This window comes from Diospyros lotus, chromosome 1 (assembly GCF_014633365.1).
Source record: "Diospyros lotus cultivar Yz01 chromosome 1, ASM1463336v1, whole genome shotgun sequence".
Lineage (NCBI taxonomy): Eukaryota > Viridiplantae > Streptophyta > Magnoliopsida > Ericales > Ebenaceae > Diospyros > Diospyros lotus.
Window position 1 is genome coordinate 36,985,418 of NC_068338.1, and position 17,971 is coordinate 37,003,388.

Here is a 17,971-nt window from a genome sequence, read left to right on the forward strand (position 1 = left end):
ACTTTCTGGGAAAATCGTCAAGTTATTACAGGTTAACTGAATGAATACTGTTTCTGCTGGCCTAAGCTGAAACATTGTGGGCAATAAATATGGGGCCATTTGGGCTTGGGCATTTTTAAGTCTTTTGACTGAAAATTAAATCAAAACTACTAGATTAATGAAAATGAAAGTGCTGGTATAATAATATGGTTGGTTCCAACAAACAGGAGCCAGCTGAAGCAAATGGGTAGGTAGATTAGATATGAACTCCAAAATTTGACAGAAATCTAGGCAAGTCTTTGAAAATTTGTATCTTCGATGCAAGGACTACGATATTCATATTCATAGAACAAAACGTAATTTAAATTAAAAGAATTATTGATATTATACTAAAGGTGTATTATATTTAATTATTTATATTATATATTATTATATAGACTATAGAGTGTGCCGGTGGCCCGGTGTAAATAGACACGCCTTGATTCCCAAAGCAAATTCCAAATCTTCCCCCACTTCCTAGGGCTTCGAATCTAGCTTTCACTCAGAATCGACTCACAATGGCAACAGCAGCGATCGAAACGAGCCAACCGGTACGAGCATCGTCGACCGATGCGTGCGCCTCCAAAACGGCGACGGCGAAGCAAGGCGAGGGTTTGAGGCAGTACTATCTCCAACACATTCACGATCTTCAGCTCCAGGTCCGCCAGAATACTAACAATCTCAATCGCCTCGAAGCGCAGCGCAACGATCTCAATTCCAAAGGTGCATCTTAGATCTCCAGTAAACCCTGGCTTTTGGAGCTTGACGAGCATGGCATTCAAATTATTGTTGTTTTATGTTTGTTGATTTCGCTTGATTCTTTTTTTCCAGGTGCTTGTGGGATTACCTTTCTGAAACTCTCGTTTAGTTTGGTGATTTTGGGCTGTGCTTTAATTTCCCGATATTCCTATAAAAAAAATGGGTGAAAAAGATAAAAGAAAGTGTGCTTAAATGTGTTTCGTTCACAAAACACTGATGTCAAGATAATTTGCCTTGTCTTTGGCTATATACTTACCATGATGACCTCTATCGCAGAAAACCAACAAGCGTAAATGTGTCAAACAGAAGTGAATAAGAGTTTTTCTATCTTTGATTGCAAGTGCAATTCGCTTGTTGGCTGATCATCCATACAAATCAAATCAGTAGCTACCATACTGTTATACAGTGTAGTATTATCTTGTTATGAAATAATGTACCAAGCATAGATATCATTCTGTCGGTTCTGGTTGTTTATTGTGCCAATTCTCCTTCGTATGTTTTCTGTATTGATCTCAGTTCGGATGTTGAAAGAAGAATTGCAACTGCTTCAAGAGCCTGGCTCATATGTTGGTGAAGTAGTCAAAGTAATGGGAAAATCAAAGGTCTTAGTGAAGGTCAGCCTACAATTATCTATCAAATTTCTAGTTAATGTTCTTCCTGCACTTCTATTTGTTTCATTATTGATTAAATTTTGTTGTTTTTAAACCAGTGTGTACTTAGCTTCTTAGGGCTCACTTAGAGAGATAAGTTCTTGGATGTCATTTGACTAGGTGATTTTTACCATGGTCAGCTCCACCCAAAGCATATCTTGAAGTGTGGAAAAATTCAAGTGAACGGTCTATAGAAAGCATGGTGTCAATTTGGCAATGGTGTTTATCTAATGGGTAATTTGTGGATTTATTACCATATTAGTGCAGCCACTCAAGCAGCTTAGCAACTGTTTTGTTGAGCTTTGTTCATGTGTGTATGAATTTATTACAATTTGTTCAACAAATTCAAATTGAATCCCTGTTCACAGCTTGACAGCTGAGTAGCTTATTTTCTTGTATCTTGTTAAACAAGAACTTAGCACCACACTTGCTGGGGGACGCAAGCAAGAGGTATAAATTTCTATGAAAGAGTGTTATTGCCTATTCTGCTCATCTTGACCTACTGTCACATGTGCCTGTTTGTTGATTGATAATTTAGATTCCTGCATCTTGATACTTCATCCTAGATTCTTTCATTTCTTGTTTTCTCTTTGATGTATTCCAAAACCATATGGTACATTCTTGGCTTGTAAAGCTTTGTTGGCAAATTTGAGCATGTGAATTTCCTTCTGATAGAAATCTCCATCACATGTAAAGAATAAGTTAGCCTTGTATCCAGATTTTGCACTTCCTATAAACATTGGTTAGTAGGGGCCAACGTTAGTACTTTCATACAATCATGTAGTTACCATCACATGTTTTTCTACCCTCTGGCAGACCGTCGTGATCTTGTTTGCAGCTCCATGTTGTAGACTAGTAGTGGATTCTTCCTTATTGTTATTCTTGTAATTTAAGAGGCAAAATCAAGCTTCAAATGCTGTCTTAAGATCTGTGAACTTCTCTCTCTCAAATTTGGATCACAATTACACTTATTCTTCATTCTACTCTTTCCTCATACTTGGCTAAGAAAACCAATATGACACAGTGTGTAGCGTGTGTGTGAAAAAAATCACACCAAAATAAACTCTTAAAAGAACAAACTTCAATGACCGAATCTTGACTTTCAAGAAAACACAAAAACAAGACTGTTTTACTAAGAAAACCCAAATAGATTGCTGAAATTTGATTGAGAAAAATTTGATTACAACCCCTAACTTCTAGGTATATTTACAATGTTTGGCTAATCCAAATCAATCTAATATTTGTAAATAAAATTCAACTAGAATCCTAATAGAAATAAATCCTAAGTAAAAGTTTACTAGAATCCTAATAAAAATAAAATTCTAATCAAACATGAAGTAGAATCCTAATTCAAGTAGAAACATGAAGTAGAATCCTAAATCAAGTAGAAATATGAAGTAGAATCCTAAATCAAGTAGAATTCTAAAATTTAAGAAGTATTAAAATACTATTTTGCCGCTACTATTTTGGTAATACTGTTCCGGTTTGGTTGGGTCGAACTTGGGTCAAGTCTTGATTGGTGACTGCATCATTCACCTCCACTTGAGAAAAAATTTACCCTCGAATTTTGATCCGAGTTGGACAAATCCACGTTCGGCAATTACAAAGAGAGATTAGCCACTTTGAATGTTTAGAAATACCCATATGATTAGGCAAATCCACAACATAAGCATTGTCATTGGTTTTCTTTGGAATCTTGTAAGGACTATATTTTTTTGGCTTGAACTTGTTCTGCTTTCCTGCTGGAATCCGTTCTTTCTTTAAGAATATCATGACTTTATCTCCAATCTCAAATACCTTGTGCTTCCTATACTTGTCAGTTGTCGCTTTGTACTTCTTATTTGTGTAACTTTTGCTTGACATCTTCTTGAACCGCTTGAACTTTTCTGATAAGGGAACATGAGCAGAGACATTCCTCCCCTTCTTAGCCATATCTACGTTGGCATGGGTCCAACCATCGCCGTGTTTGTTTCTCTCTGTCTCCATTGTATTATTATTGTTAGATTGAGGACGTTGAACATTCCATCTTGAGCACTTCTCTAATCTAGTAGATCTTATCACATGTCCTTCTCCTTTCGTCAGCTTTCTTGACTTCTCAATAGCTTCCGAATTCATCTGTAGATTTTTCTTGCCTAGAGAAACATTCTTTTGCAACTGTTTCGAATAAAGGCTTATTCCATGACTACCAGCTCCATCACTTAAAATATTGATGCTTGAATCCTCCTTTGGTCTAAGCACTTGATCAGCTATAGCAGCAGCTGCTATAGTATTCTTAGTTTCAGAATCTAATTTCAGATTAATACCGAAAGCAGTTGCACTACCCGAGTTAACTATCATGGGAGATTCAACACCCCTTTCCACATAGAGACCCTTGTGATCATCTTGCTTTTGCAATCGCAAAGGTGAATATGTTCTTATTGCCTTCGATTCAACCATGCCAGAGCTTGAATAAACTATAGAATGATCTACTACCATGGCTTCCATCTCCTTTACAGTCGCACATCGATCAGAAGAAACACCACCATCCTTGGATAGCGAAGCAATGCTTGATCCCTCGAGACTGGAAAATACCCTAGTATGAGTCAACAACCTTGGAGTTTTTGTCATGTTAGCAGCATAAACCAAACCTGAGTTTGCAAACGTTGAGGTTGCTGGGACAACATAATCTTTGAGATCAAGCTCCAAACTCACTGAAAAGCCATTCTTTAGTTTATACTCATTGTTTCCCTAATGGTTGTGTTGCTGTGCATTCCTCCTAACCCCTTTTCCACTAGGGTTGGCTATCATACGACCAAGATCATCCTCATCGTCGCTATCATCCATCATTGGTCTTCTAGGATTAATGAGGACAGAATTAATGGCTGGTCTTCCCGGTTTAACATAGCCGGCTTGATTTACGCCATTAGTCCGATTCCAATTATCCTTAAATCGTTGTAAAACACCCAATTGGTTGCGGATTCGCTCAAATTGTTGCTCCATTATACGAGTTATTTCTCGTTGTTTTTCGATTGCTCTCCAAACTGCGAGCAGCCCCCGATCACCGTCAAGAGGCTGGTTGCTACCGTTACCTTCAAGATTGATCATCTGATTGGTTGATTAACCGCTCTGATACCACCTGACACAGCTTGGCTTTCAAAAAGACACAAAAACAAGACTGTTTTGCTAAGAAAATCCAAGTAGGTTGCTGAAATTTGATTGAGAAAAACTTGATTACAACCCCTAACTTTTAGGTATATTTATAGTGTTTGGCTAATCCAAATCCATCTAATATTTGTAAATAAAATTCAACTAGAATCCTAATAGAAATAAATTTTAAGTAAAAGTTAACTAGAATCCTAATAAAAATAAAATCCTAATCAAACATGAAATAGAATCCTAAATCAAGTAGAAACATGAAGTAGAATCCTAAATCAAGTAAAAATATGAAGTAGAATCCTAAATCAAGTAGAATTCTAAAACTTAAGTATTAAAATACTATTCTGCTGTTACTATTCTGGTGATACTGTTCCGATTTGATCGGATCGAATTTGGGTCAAGTCTTGATTAGTGACCGCATCACAATATTTTGCTATCAAGCATGAACACATTGCGTGTAAATGCTATTGAATTTGATAAAATGCTTATAATTAGCTATATTCCTCTGATCGAACCTGAACTGACTATCATTGTATCTTTGTTCTTCATCATTTTAAACAACCTTGTTCTAATATAGCTTGTCTATTTTTACTGGGAGGTTCACTCTTGAACCGCATGCATTTTCTTGCTTCTTTTTTTTTTTTTTTTGGGTGTGCGCGCGCTTCAAGCTACTCTGAGTTATTCTTGACTAAGGAGCAGCATACTGTGCAATTAGGTGTCCAACATTGATCAACACCTGTACATGTTGACGCCATTGAATTGGATGAAGTGCTTATGTGCTAGCTACTTCCATCTGATTGGAAAGATGCTAGCTGAAACTGTCTAGGTGTTTAGCTGGTCAGTCTTTTCTATGGATGGGGGTAAGATAGCAGTCTTTTAGATGCTTAATTGTTGTAGATTGATTGCAGGACTACATTTTCATGTACCTGTAATTTTGTGATACATGGAACCTGAAAGTTAAATCAGTTAATTAATTGATAATCTTTTTGTTGTCTTTTCAGGTTCATCCAGAGGGGAAGTATGTTGTTGATATAGATAAGAACATAGATATCACAAAGCTCACGCCATCAACTAGAGTTGCACTTCGCAATGACAGCTATGTGCTTCATTTGATATTGCCCAGTAAAATAGATCCTTTGGTAAACCTTATGAAAGTTGAAAAAGTTCCAGATTCTACTTATGACATGATTGGTGGTCTTGACCAACAAATCAAAGAGATAAAGGAGGTTAGTCAGCTTAGAAGTTATTTTCTGGTTTTCATGTCTCTATGTATTTTATTGTGTCTCCTTCGATGTGCTACTTATTGGTTTTGATCATATTATTGACTGCTAGATCAAATCTCTCACCACTTAAGATTTAGGGATGGTTTTTCCCCTGTTTTCATTTCTTGCATGGGGGGTTGTTTGAACATATTACAACTTAGTTATCCATTTGTTGTCTTAATTTTTCCAGGTCATCGAATTGCCAATCAAACATCCAGAACTATTTGAGTCTCTTGGAATAGCCCAACCAAAGGTGAATTTACTTTACATCCTCAAATAGGTTAACTTTGTTGTTCACTTAGTGATGCACATATTTATGCCAAACTTTCATTTCTTTTGACAAACATTTTCCTTAGTTAGCTGAGTCTTGAAATGAATGATTTCTTTCCAACTGTTTTAAATTAAAGCACTTTTGGAATTCATTTTTATTTGGCCTAATTTCTTGTTCCTGTCTTTACCAATCTGTCTGTTCTATTTTTTTTTTAATTATTTTCTTTTCCCTGCGTGGGAAAACTGAATGCTGGAATGTTGAGTTTGAGGGAATAGAAAGCGGAATCCTTTTTTTTTTTTTTTTCACTTAATTCCTAAATCATAAAAAAAATATGCCATAATTGTAATGGATGTCATTTTGTTTGACTAGTCCTAAATCATGGTTTGGTAGTTATATAATGCAGGCAATAATAATTCTTTTTATCGTCATGAACAGGGAGTTCTTCTTTATGGGCCACCTGGTACTGGGAAAACACTATTGGCGAGGGCAGTGGCTCATCATACTGATTGTACATTTATAAGGGTTTCTGGATCTGAGTTGGTTCAGAAGTATATTGGTGAGGGTTCTCGAATGGTTAGAGAGCTTTTTGTTATGGCCAGGTTTGTTTGAAATTCTTCACTGACAGCATTAATATTGCCATAATCTAAACAGTGGAGCTACTAATCATTTCATTCTATAAAAAGTTGTAATTAAGTTTGTGGAGTAATTCTCTGAATTATTTTTCTTTGTTTATATTTCACAGGGAGCATGCTCCGTCAATTATCTTTATGGATGAAATCGACAGTATTGGATCTGCTCGAATGGAATCTGGATCTGGCAATGGTGATAGTGAAGTGCAGCGGACAATGCTGGAGCTTCTCAATCAACTTGATGGATTTGAAGCGTCTAATAAAATCAAAGTAATTATCTATTTTCGTTGTGTGCATTATTGTAATTGTTTGCAGACTGATTTGTTTAAATAAGAAACTTGTCCTCTTGTACAGATATTTTGATGAATGATAATTTTTTTTTTTCATAGGTTTTGATGGCTACAAATCGCATTGACATTCTGGACCAAGCTCTTCTGAGGCCTGGAAGAATTGACAGGAAGATAGAGTTCCCAAATCCCAATGAGGAGGTACAATTTCCCACCTATCTGTGTCATAATGAACTCAAAATTATGTTTTTGCTTCTGTTTTATATGACCTTTCCATATTGAGGGTGAACTTCTCTTGGAGAGTAGTCTCTGATTACTGGAAGGTCCAATTTTTCATCTGCCAACAAATATTATTCTATGAGAGATGCTTCTAAGGATGTGGATAAGAGGAGATGAGAATTTGGTTCATGAAGCATCCTTTGGAATAACTTTTGGTCCCATTCTTTGTATATTCATGAAGTCAAATGTTGATCTGATTGATGCCTTCCACCTTTTTACTAGAACACTAAGGCCTAATGGAGACAAACAGAAGGATTGCATATTGTTTTTATAGACTCGGACTAAGGTTATAATGGAGACCCTAAAGAATTCTTGTGGAAGGTTTTAGAGAAGAGAGAAATTTGAATTACCTATATATAGGTTATTAAAGACATGCATTATCAAGCAAAAATGTGTGTTAAGATTTGTGGTAGATATACTAAGACTTCTTCAATTACAATGGGCTATATTTTGGATTTGCATTTGGCATTTCCTCTTTGCTCTTGTGATGAATGAACTTACAAAACATATTCGAGAAGACATAGATACTATGCTTAGACTATAAAGTAACACCTTAGAATTTAAATACTTTTAGTTGAGTAGGTCAAAAATTGAATATATGACATGTGAAATTTAGTAATAGACACACATGGAGGTGGAGGTGAATGAAGGGAATGAATGATGTTTGTAGTAAGAGAGGTAGAGGAAGACAAAAAGGGCGAAGAAGAAGGTAGGAAATGGGATATAATTGCCTTATAGAAAATAGTGTTCATGTAGTTGGTCTCACCTATAGTGGGATTGAGACTTGTGGTGATGATGGTTATAAGTCTCGTTCCTTGTGGTGCCAGTTGATCTTCACGTCCAGTTGAGTCTATGACCCACTTCTGTTATCTCTTTCCATTTTAAATGGTAGAAACATTTTTATTTAGGGAAGCTATTAGATTTAGGACCACATTTCATTCTTTTTACTTGTCTTGTTATTTTCTTTCATTTTGAACATCAAGTGGAGTGTAAGACCTACATCTTTATCTCTTTCTGTTATTGGAGACAGTAGAACCAACAACTGGAGATGCTGTTAGATTTATGACCACATTTCATCCTTTCTTATAGTTTTTTATTATTTTCTTCCATTTTGAATTGTTTAGGATTATGCCCTATAGTTGAAAGTTGGTATATGTGGGGGCTTACTAAGATACCAATCTCCGTGTTTTGAGATAAAATGGTTTTGCAACACTGGAGTGACCTTGACCAAACCTCAATTTAGAATCTTTCCCAACAATTTAGGTTGGACAGGTTATGATTGTAAGTAGAACAACAATTTGTTTAAAGCTGATGCCATTTTCCTTGGGATATAACAATAGCAATTTTATGCTTACAAGCAAGGAGGATGATTGTCTTTTGGATTGCACCAAGCAGACGTCTGCTTTACAATCATGAATAAAATGAGATGTACCTAAATAGAAAGCTTGATCCTTCACTCTAAAATTGTGGTTCTCTTTTTTATGATTGCATTTGTGCTCACCTTCATGCATATTTCACTATAGATTTTTTGGTCACCTGTTATTTTTTCATTGAGCTCCACTTATATACATGTATATACATTATTATATCAGTTCCGCATTAATACAGATATGTGTTTTTGTATGGTTTGCTATTTGCAGTCCCGTTTTGATATTTTGAAAATACACTCAAGAAAAATGAACTTAATGCGTGGCATTGATTTGAAGAAGATTGCAGAGAAGATGAATGGCGCATCTGGTGCGGAACTAAAGGTCTATTTTCCTTTTGGAACCTGTTCTTTCTCATATATGTAGCTTATTATTGTTACTGAATTTTTCCTTTTATTATATCTTTATTTCACAAGTCTTCTATTGCTTGGCTCCTGCAAAGTACTTTGTTTTGTCCTCTTGGGGTCTGGGTTTCGTTGGTCAATGGTCATTTGGTGCTTCAACGATCCTAAGTTATCACATTAAGTGATATACTTGTTAATTGATTGCATGATTATAAACATCATTGAGTGTCGCTAACAAAGAGCACACATTATGACTCAACAGTCCTTGCTACATTTCATTAACTTCAGAATTCGTATTCTCCAGGCTGTTTGCACTGAAGCTGGTATGTTTGCGCTGAGGGAGAGGAGAGTTCATGTGACACAAGAAGATTTTGAAATGGCGGTGGCGAAGGTGATGAAGAAGGACACGGAGAAAAACATGTCCTTGCGAAAGCTGTGGAAGTGATTTCTTCAGTTGGTACATTTATTTTTTGTTGTTCTCTTAATATGTAAAAGCGCATATCAGTCATCTTATTTATGAAAAAGTAATTGATGCTTGCCAGACATGTCCTGTGCTGCTAAATTTATCCTACTTAACCATCTTTTCTCCCGTTGTGAATTACTTACTGATTTCTTTCCTGCGCACGTGCTGATACATTTTAGACCAATACTTGACTACTTCCTTTGCTTGTGTTTTACAATTCATTTTACCTGAAATCGAGTAATTTGTTCGTGCATTGCTTGCTGCTTACCCTTTCATTTATAGAACTTGTGAAGTTATACCAATTGAATATTTAGAGCCTGTGGGTGTGAATAGATGAAAATAGGAATACCAGTTGTCATCCTGCCTATCGGTGTTTTTGAGAAGATACTATGGCAACAAATCCTTGGAAAAATTGAAATGAGACAATGAAAAAAAAAACATTTCTAGGAAAAACTGAAAATGATGCTTAATGGGTACGTAGTTGCATTCACTTGCCGGATACTCAAAAGCAGCTCCAATTGGAACATGATTTGATTGCTTATTTGCCATCGAGCATGCATATTGGAGACTGACTAGTACTAAATTTTATTCAAGATAATGTTTGTTAATTAAGATATAGATCGAAAAAGATAAGATATGAAAAATATTCTAAATTTGTTATTTTTAATATGTTCGTTAAACTTATTTGGTATTTTTTAAATATGTTTATCTCTTTCATTCTTCTAAATAAGCATATTTTGTACCTTATAGATAAGAAAAAATAAGACATATGTCCTCCAAGGCATTTTAAAAAAATTAACAAATAGTTTGATAAAAATTTTGAAATATTTTTTAATTTTATCTTAATTATTTCATATTTTAATTTAAAAAATATTTTAATTTTATCCTGATATAATTTTATTTTATTCATTTTAACAAATCCTCCCTTATTGTTTTGCATGTTAAAAAGAAGTGACTTTCTATTTATGTAGGGCTGTCTTATGTAAGGGGCTCTTGTTTTCCTTTAGAGGGTTGTTTTTATATGCAGTATCCTTTTTGTCTGGTAAATAGGTTGTTTTTACAAATTGGAAATGTGCGTGCGTGCGTGTGTGTGTGTGTTTTGCTAGATGAAAGAAAATTAAATATATTTTACACAATTGAAAAAATTAGTTGCCAGTCTATGATCTATATAATAGAAAATAATTGTATTAAAAATTTGTAAATGTATCTTTGAGGAAATAAAAAATATATATTTGGGTAAGTCGTATTTATCCGTTAAGAGAGATTTGATCATATTTTCTTGGCAAGTAATGATTAATGAGGTATCTGAAATCATTAAAAAAAAAAAAAAAAAATTGATGGAGAACCAGTATGTATAGATTCATATATATAAAATTATGGGTGAGTGGTATACATATATGAAAGTCTTTCTATGTAAGATAGACTAAATCATTTAGAAAGCAAGATAAATTTAAAATTATGAACTGGGAATCTCATAATTCAAGAAGTTGTGAAATTAAAATTTAAGGTTTTAAATTTATCTTATTTTTTATTCATTTGGTTTATAGAACTGTCCTTGCGTCTTAGGTTAGTTGTTGAAATATCTAACTTTGAATAGTAGTGTGGCTTAGTCCGTTTTGATAAAGACAAATCTCTTGGGTACGAACTTAGGTTTTCCATAGCTTGTGGAGGGTCCTAGGGGATAGAAATAGATGCTTGATTTTGTACCAGGACCTAAAAAGAGTAGTCATATTCTAGATTTGTTTGGTTAGTCTTCCAACTTCTAGAATTTGAAATAGAATTGAGGTCCACTGAGATAAAGATAAAATATGCTTAGTACTCTTGAAATTTAAGATAAATATAGGTGGTATTTCTGACGTTACGAGAATAATACTAACCTGTCTTAACTTTATAAATAATATTGTTACTTAGTTTCAATTAAATTAAATTAAAAAAAAAACTAAAATACACCCACCCTCCCTCACTCTCTCTTGCCCTGCCCCGATACTTGGTGGTATCTCTAACTCTTTCCCCCCTTTCTTTCTCTCAGGCATGAAGTCATGAACCTCAGTGATTTTTGAGGTTCAAACCAGAGCATTGCCCATCTGAAAACATCGTACTGACGTCCACACGAGATATGACCCCTTCGTCGCCCAATTCTGTTTGGGTTTACGGTTTAGTGGTGAGCTTGATTAGAGGAGCAACACGAACATCAACGGAAACCGGTGTCTGCAATGGGGTAGTCTCTGTTGATCGGAGATTTCTTCATCTTCTTCATTTGTTTCATCTTTTAACCCCAGCAATGGGGTTCTAAACAACATCCCTGTGTTGATGAAAACACTCTTCACTAAGGTGGTAAAACGGGTTGACATGTCATAATTATGTCGTATCAAAACACGCGCATAACACGATTATGACAAACACGAACACGACACGATTAACTAATCGCATCAAAACTCTTAACCCAAACACGGATATATTTATTAAACGAGTTACACGACACACGTAACTCGTTTAACAATTTATATATTAGATATATATATATATCATTTTATAATTTTTATAACCTTGAGATCTAAAAACTTAAAAATTTATATATTATATCTACTAATTATAAATATTAAATTATAATCATAAAATTTTTGAAAAAGGATCTGAACTAGGTATATGGGTTCATGAGATCCAAATTCCTGAGATATGATTCAAGTAAAAATGAATATAAACTGGGTAATCATCATTACTTGTCGGATCCAACCTAGATTTCAACTATTGGCAGGATTAGTCATGCATGCTTTTTTGAACTTTTTTAGTAGAATTGTAATATGAAAAATGTTTTAAGCATATATTTCTAATTTTAATTATTATTTTTTTCACATTTTTTATTACCTTAGTTTTATAATTAAAAATCACCTGAGTTTAGAATAAATGGATTTAAACTTTTCACTTATTATTTTATTTTATAGATGATATAATTTGAAATACATTTTATCCAAATTAACTCAACCTTAGAGGTCAAAAAGATTAGAACTTTTTGTTGTTTTTGATTAATCAAACTTGTTTTGAATGCTGCTGGCATTAATGATATTATTGATCGATCTCTTATCATATATTGTGGTCGTTTTCATGTTTACTTCTTTCTTTGGTTTTGTCGTCTCCCTCCAACATCTAAACGTAATTGCTGGGGAACTTCCAATTGAGCATTCTAGATCAGAAAACCAGATTGATTTGACTTGTATGCTGAAGCAAACAAGGAGAAGATGTTAAAAGGTAGTATATATATATTGAAAGGGAATACAAATTGAAATATTAGATCAGGTCTAGACAATAAAAGAATCGTCTTCATCAGCAGTACTTCCCTCCGTCCAAAGTTGGCAGATAGAATCGTCGTAGTCGTCGTCATACCCTGCACATTGGAGAAATCATTCCTTCCCTCAGTCTTACACAAATATTAACGAATAACTTCATCTCATAGATATAGAATGATATGATGGTGTCATTTCTGCAATTTTATGTTTATTTGGGTAATTTTTTTTACCTTGGCTTTATGTGATTTGGCTTTACTTGGTGTGTGTGTGTGTATTGTGTCCAAGTACGTACCACCAGTGCCAAGTAAGTTATAGTTTCAGCTATTGGTAATTTGGGATATTTTTAGTTTTATAGGGCATAGTTTCAATTAGGGTGGGGTGGGGGAAAGGAGAATAATATATCAAAATCAAGCCCATGCCGATCTCTTTCTTTCTTCTATCGCTGGATCCCACATGGAGCCACATGTTTATGTTCTATTCATATCCCTATATATTCCATTGACTGAAAAGCATGATAAAGAAAATAAAAAAACTATACTAATTGAAAATTTGACTCAGCATTGGCAATTAGATAACCCATAAAGCAACCTATATTTTGAAAGGAAAAAAACACATAAAACCAGGACGTCATTCAGTAAGCAATACGTTGGGCGGTTGAATAGCTGTAAAATGAATTGGTGCTACCTCTTGAAATTCTAAAGAAAAAAAAAAGGTGATACTGGAGATGCTTACGTACTGTTGAAATTCTACGTTCATGGAAGCCGGCGATCCATTGGCAATGGCTCCGAAGGCAGTGGTGGAGAGAGCCATGGTGGCGCCGCCCCGGGACGGCTGCGACACCGCAGTCTGCGACCGGTCGACAATCTTGACTTGGATTGTTTGGCCGGCCACGCAACTCGCCGGTGCAGCTGCACTGATGCACCTGACCAAGTATTGCCTCCCGCAAGCCGCGCCATTGTCCCATATCCCCTCTCCGGCCGCCGCAAAAAGGTTGTTTGACGGGAACTGGGACCCATCGTCGCCGTAGCAGGCCGTGGCTGTTTTATCACAAAAGTAACATATCAAATTTTAATCTCATTCCATGAGATAGATAGATAGATAGATAGATAGACTAAATCATATATAATTGTAAACTGTTGATTCTACATTTTTCCTTTTTGTTGATATTTGTCGACACTTGTGTGTTTGCGTGGCTAATTCAGCCATGGAAAGATCAAGATCTCCACGAACAGGAAAAAACTCATTGTTCTAAGACTAACATGATCATATATATAACCCATGTCCTAAATAATGTTTGATTCTTTGTTTTCTCTCCTGTATTGGTTATTGGTTGATGTGGACTTGACTTAACTTTAGCGACACTTACGCGTGTAGGGCGGGCTGTAGCTGGCAGAGGTGCCGACATCGCCATGGGAGAGATGGAAGAGCTGTGAGAAGAGGAAGAAGGAGAGCCATAGGAGATAATTGGCCATCCTGCAGACAGAATCTAACTGGAGAGGAAGAAGATCGAATACTGTGCAATTTCCAGCTTCTTGTATCAATCCCCTATATATATATATATGGAGGAGCTGCCACATCAAAAATAAAAAAAAATTAAAGACTGTTTTGTTTGTAGGGTCGGTCCCAACCCATTTTGTTGAATGGTACCCAAGAAAGAATTTTATTAAATTAAATTGCCGGCTCGGCTCCTCCCTTTGTTTTTATTCGGAAAACTGTTTTCCTTAGTTGCCAATCAATGCCAGTACGTACAAAATCTATCGAAGACGCTTTATGAGTTGGCTTCGATAAACGCCTTTTGAAAAATTCGTCTTGAGAATGTCCACCGAATTGGTTCCTAATTTCTATTGCTTTTCATGTTGTCTAGAAACGATTGTTTCAACATTCATATGTGAATCTAACTTTTTTTCCAGCTAAAACAAAAATATTTGTCCATCGGAGCCTAACTTAATTAGTCATATTGTTAATAAAATTAAAATGTTATTTGTGTATTATATTGACTAATGTGACCTCGAATATGTAAATGTATAATGCTTAATTTTGCTCTTTGATTCTAAAATATACTCTATAATTTAGAATATTATATAATAATAACTATAGTTTATGTAAAGTTATAGAAAATATCAAAATAAAAATTCAAAATCTATGGGGGCAGTTTGAAACCTACTTGCTGTGGGGGCAGTTTGAAAACCTACGTAAGTAGGTACCACCTATTACCTGTTAGGAAGGAAAGTTGATTTATAAGTTACCTAATTGGGAGGGGCCGGAAGAATGGTTTGAGCATCACCATTGACCACCCATGGGCATGGGCATGGGCATGGGCATGGTCGTCCCTCCATATCTGTCCAATTTTGCCTAATCTTTTTGTCCTTTCCTTTTACTTTACTTTGCAATCAATTTTACATAAAAATATTATCTTTTAAGTAGAGAAATAATTTGTTATTTACACTTTATATAAGTTAACAAAAGTGTGAATTCCATCCCCATATAATCACGCCCCTCTTCTCTCTCAATTTGTTTATTACTCGACACGAATAATATAAGAGTTTTATTTTTAAACGAATATAATTATAAAAATATATTTTTTTTTTCTTTCTTTTTATTTAACGTAAATAACCAAATGTAGAAGATTGGACTTATGATTTGATGCTTTTTGACTACGTCCAATAGGTAACGTGCATGCAACCCCCACCCACCATGTGAGTCCATAGACCTAGAAGTTTCCAGTTTCAATGCAACGGCTATCCTCTGCCATGTTATGGGTTGGGAGTTGGCAGATATACGTCCACTATATTTAATTAATGTTATTTTAATATAATATATATATATATATTTTACCAAAGTTACCCATTAATCCTTGAGGAGAGCATTATTTCTCCCTGATTCGTTCTCTAATTAAATGTAGATACAATCATAATTTATTAATATTTGGAGTAGACTTTTAAAAAATAATTATCTTTCCTGTAAATTTCTTTTACGTCATACAGACAAAACTCTAAAAAAAATGACAGAATGCATCAAGATCTGGCCTTCACCAGGATTCAAATTTTTGATACTCACTTAAATCTCTTAGTGTTTTATCATTGTGCCATGTTATTTTATATTTTGTACGTTAATGTTAACCATTATTATATAAATACAAATGGCAGTTTAAATACATTTACTTAACAATAAAGTATAATAAATTGTTTGCAACTTTACACTATCTGAAGTGTAATATAAAAGAATGCAACCATTACTAGAGCACGTTTCAAACAATAATTTAATTTAACCAAATTATTAAATATCAACGTCTCCAAATTAACATACAAAAAATTAGGAGTCTTGCTTTTCTTATTAATTATATACTCAAAAACCTATTAATTTATAGATTTAAATTTTTTCAAATTTATTAGTGTGAATGTTTACATTATCCTCGTAAGGAATTTTTGTTGATGTTATACATGATTGCCGAGTTGTTAGACTAAGTGAAGCTTCTCGTAGATGGCGAGAGGGCCGCTGACTTAACTTTGTAAGTGGGGCAGAGTTTGAAATCACCCAAAAAAAAAAAAAAAAAAAAAAATTGTGTCCTCACATGTGTCTATCTCTTAGACTAGTGGCGGGAATAATTTTAATTCGGGTCAAGGGCTAATTTTAGTCTTGCCTAAATTATAAAAATTATAATTATTCATACTAATATATATAAAAAATTAAAAAAATAAAAAAGCCAGCTGAGACCAAAGCCCCAACTGGCCAAAACGTGGCTCCGTCACGGTCTTAGACAATAAAGAAAAAACCTAATCTCAATTTAAAAAATAGCTAATAGGTTGATTTATTTTAAATTTTTAATTATTTTTTAATTTTATCTTATTTTAAGAATTGGTTCAATTTAATCTTTATATTTTAAAATTAATGTCAATTTTATCCTTGATCGACCTGGCATATGATCGAGCTAACGTGGCAGTTGAGATAGCGTGCTGATGTGTCTAATAATTGACACATCAACAAAACGAAGTTGTTTTGCCTTGCTTTTGCTGTGAATCATAAGGTAAAACAATACTCAAATTGAAATAATTTTTAAAACGAGATAAAATTAAAAAAAAAACTCAAAATTGAGGAGAAAATTAGGCTATTGTCCCTTAATTTAATTATTATTAATGTGTTAATTATTGAACAAATCATCATGTTACCTTAGCTGAGTCACACTCTGGGTCAATCGATGATGAAATTGACATCAATCTTAAAATATGATAATCAAATTAAAATATTTTTAAAACAAAATAAAATTAAAAAATGACTCAAAGTTAAGAATAAACCATGCTATTACCCATTTTAAAAATCATAGAAGACTTATGAAAATAATTGATAAAAGTCAAACCCATATAATAAAATGGAAATCAAACTAATTTTGTGCTTTATGTATTTCATTAGTCTTGATACTTTTCTTTAAAAAAAAAACCAAACGTCACATAATCATCCATTTTATTTAGAAATATGCAATATATGCATATAGACGTGTAGATATATAATTGGCCAACTTAACCTTCCACGCGCTTTTGGCCGTTAGAACTGGAAGGTTGGTTTTAATTAGTGAATTAGTGAAAGTCAAACTGAAGTTGACATCATTTATGAGGATGACAAAAATTCAAACATTTTTAATTAATCATTAAAATATTATTAATCATATTATTTTTTGTAAGAAAATGACGCTAACCGTTACTTTCAAAATAATTGTTATGTTTTAATAAATATACTTTATTTTTAAATATAGTACACTATTTTAATTAAAACAAATTATATTAGTTAATAAAAATATTACAAAATATTAACATCATATTTTTAAATTAAAAATATTTAAAATATAGGTGTTTTCTAACCTTGAATGGAATTTTTTTTTTTGATAAAATATAATAATTAAGTAATATTTTTATTACTTGATAATAAATATATCTAAAAAAAGGATTTTAAAAATAACATTTTTTAATCATTTATCCTAAAATATATGTAATCTCATAGCAATGATTGAATCAACTCTAACTTGTACATTAAGCCAACACGAAAAATGAATTAATAAATTTAGGTTATTTGTTATGAATTAGATTTTCATCTTCTAAGAGGATTGAATGTCTAATTTACGATTTATTTTCTTTAACGTAATCAAGAGCACCAGTACTGAGGGCCGTCCAA

General features: G+C 33.8%; 2 protein-coding genes across 5 annotated transcripts; one reads left to right on the forward strand and one right to left on the reverse strand.

Moving 5' to 3' along the window:
- The first annotated feature begins 135 nt into the window (after positions 1-135).
- LOC127814188 (26S proteasome regulatory subunit 8 homolog A) lies at positions 136-14,503 on the forward strand. 3 transcript variants are annotated; one of them, XR_008026304.1, is made up of 11 exons: positions 136-741; positions 1,294-1,391; positions 5,564-5,788; positions 6,015-6,077; positions 6,531-6,694; positions 6,838-6,994; positions 7,114-7,212; positions 8,931-9,041; positions 9,366-9,518; positions 11,554-11,855; positions 14,183-14,503. XR_008026304.1 is itself a non-coding variant. In XM_052355528.1 (10 exons), exons 1-9 carry the CDS (start codon positions 537-539, stop codon positions 9,504-9,506), a joined length of 1,263 nt encoding a protein of 420 aa, XP_052211488.1. In that variant the 5' UTR covers positions 136-536; the 3' UTR covers positions 9,507-9,518; positions 14,183-14,503. The 3 variants fall into 3 exon arrangements, 2 of the variants coding, with proteins under 2 accessions (XP_052211488.1, XP_052211479.1); XM_052355528.1 differs by lacking the exon at positions 11,554-11,855; XM_052355519.1 differs by lacking the exons at positions 11,554-11,855; positions 14,183-14,503 and having other exon boundaries at positions 9,366-9,789.
- LOC127814200 (EG45-like domain containing protein) lies at positions 12,513-14,385 on the reverse strand. Of its 2 annotated transcripts, none has more exons than XM_052355544.1 (3): positions 14,175-14,385; positions 13,541-13,845; positions 12,513-12,906 (listed from the first exon to the last, which is right to left on the reverse strand). In XM_052355544.1, exons 1-3 carry the CDS (start codon positions 14,383-14,385, stop codon positions 12,706-12,708), a joined length of 717 nt encoding a protein of 238 aa, XP_052211504.1. In that variant the 3' UTR covers positions 12,513-12,705. The 2 variants fall into 2 exon arrangements, with proteins under 2 accessions (XP_052211504.1, XP_052211511.1); XM_052355551.1 differs by having other exon boundaries at positions 12,762-12,906; positions 13,545-13,845.
- Positions 14,504-17,971: the final 3,468 nt, after the last annotated feature.

What these genes read in the sequence shown, in the direction of transcription:
- LOC127814188 (XM_052355528.1), top strand. Translation starts at nt 537, where the DNA reads ATGGCAACAGCAGCGATCGAAACGAGCCAACCGGTACGAGCATCGTCG. An exon ending in AATCAAAGGTCTTAGTGAAG is followed by an intron (nt 1,392 to 5,563) that starts GTCAGCCTACAA and finishes TTGTCTTTTCAG; the next exon opens with GTTCATCCAGAGGGGAAGTA. An exon ending in TCCCAAATCCCAATGAGGAG is followed by an intron (nt 7,213 to 8,930) that starts GTACAATTTCCC and finishes TGCTATTTGCAG; the next exon opens with TCCCGTTTTGATATTTTGAA.
- LOC127814200 (XM_052355544.1), bottom strand. Translation starts at nt 14,385, where the DNA reads ATGTGGCAGCTCCTCCATATATATATATATAGGGGATTGATACAAGAA. An exon ending in CTACAGCCCGCCCTACACGC is followed by an intron (nt 13,846 to 14,174) that starts GTAAGTGTCGCT and finishes GTGATAAAACAG; the next exon opens with CCACGGCCTGCTACGGCGAC. An exon ending in ACGTAGAATTTCAACAGTAC is followed by an intron (nt 12,907 to 13,540) that starts GTAAGCATCTCC and finishes TCCAATGTGCAG; the next exon opens with GGTATGACGACGACTACGAC.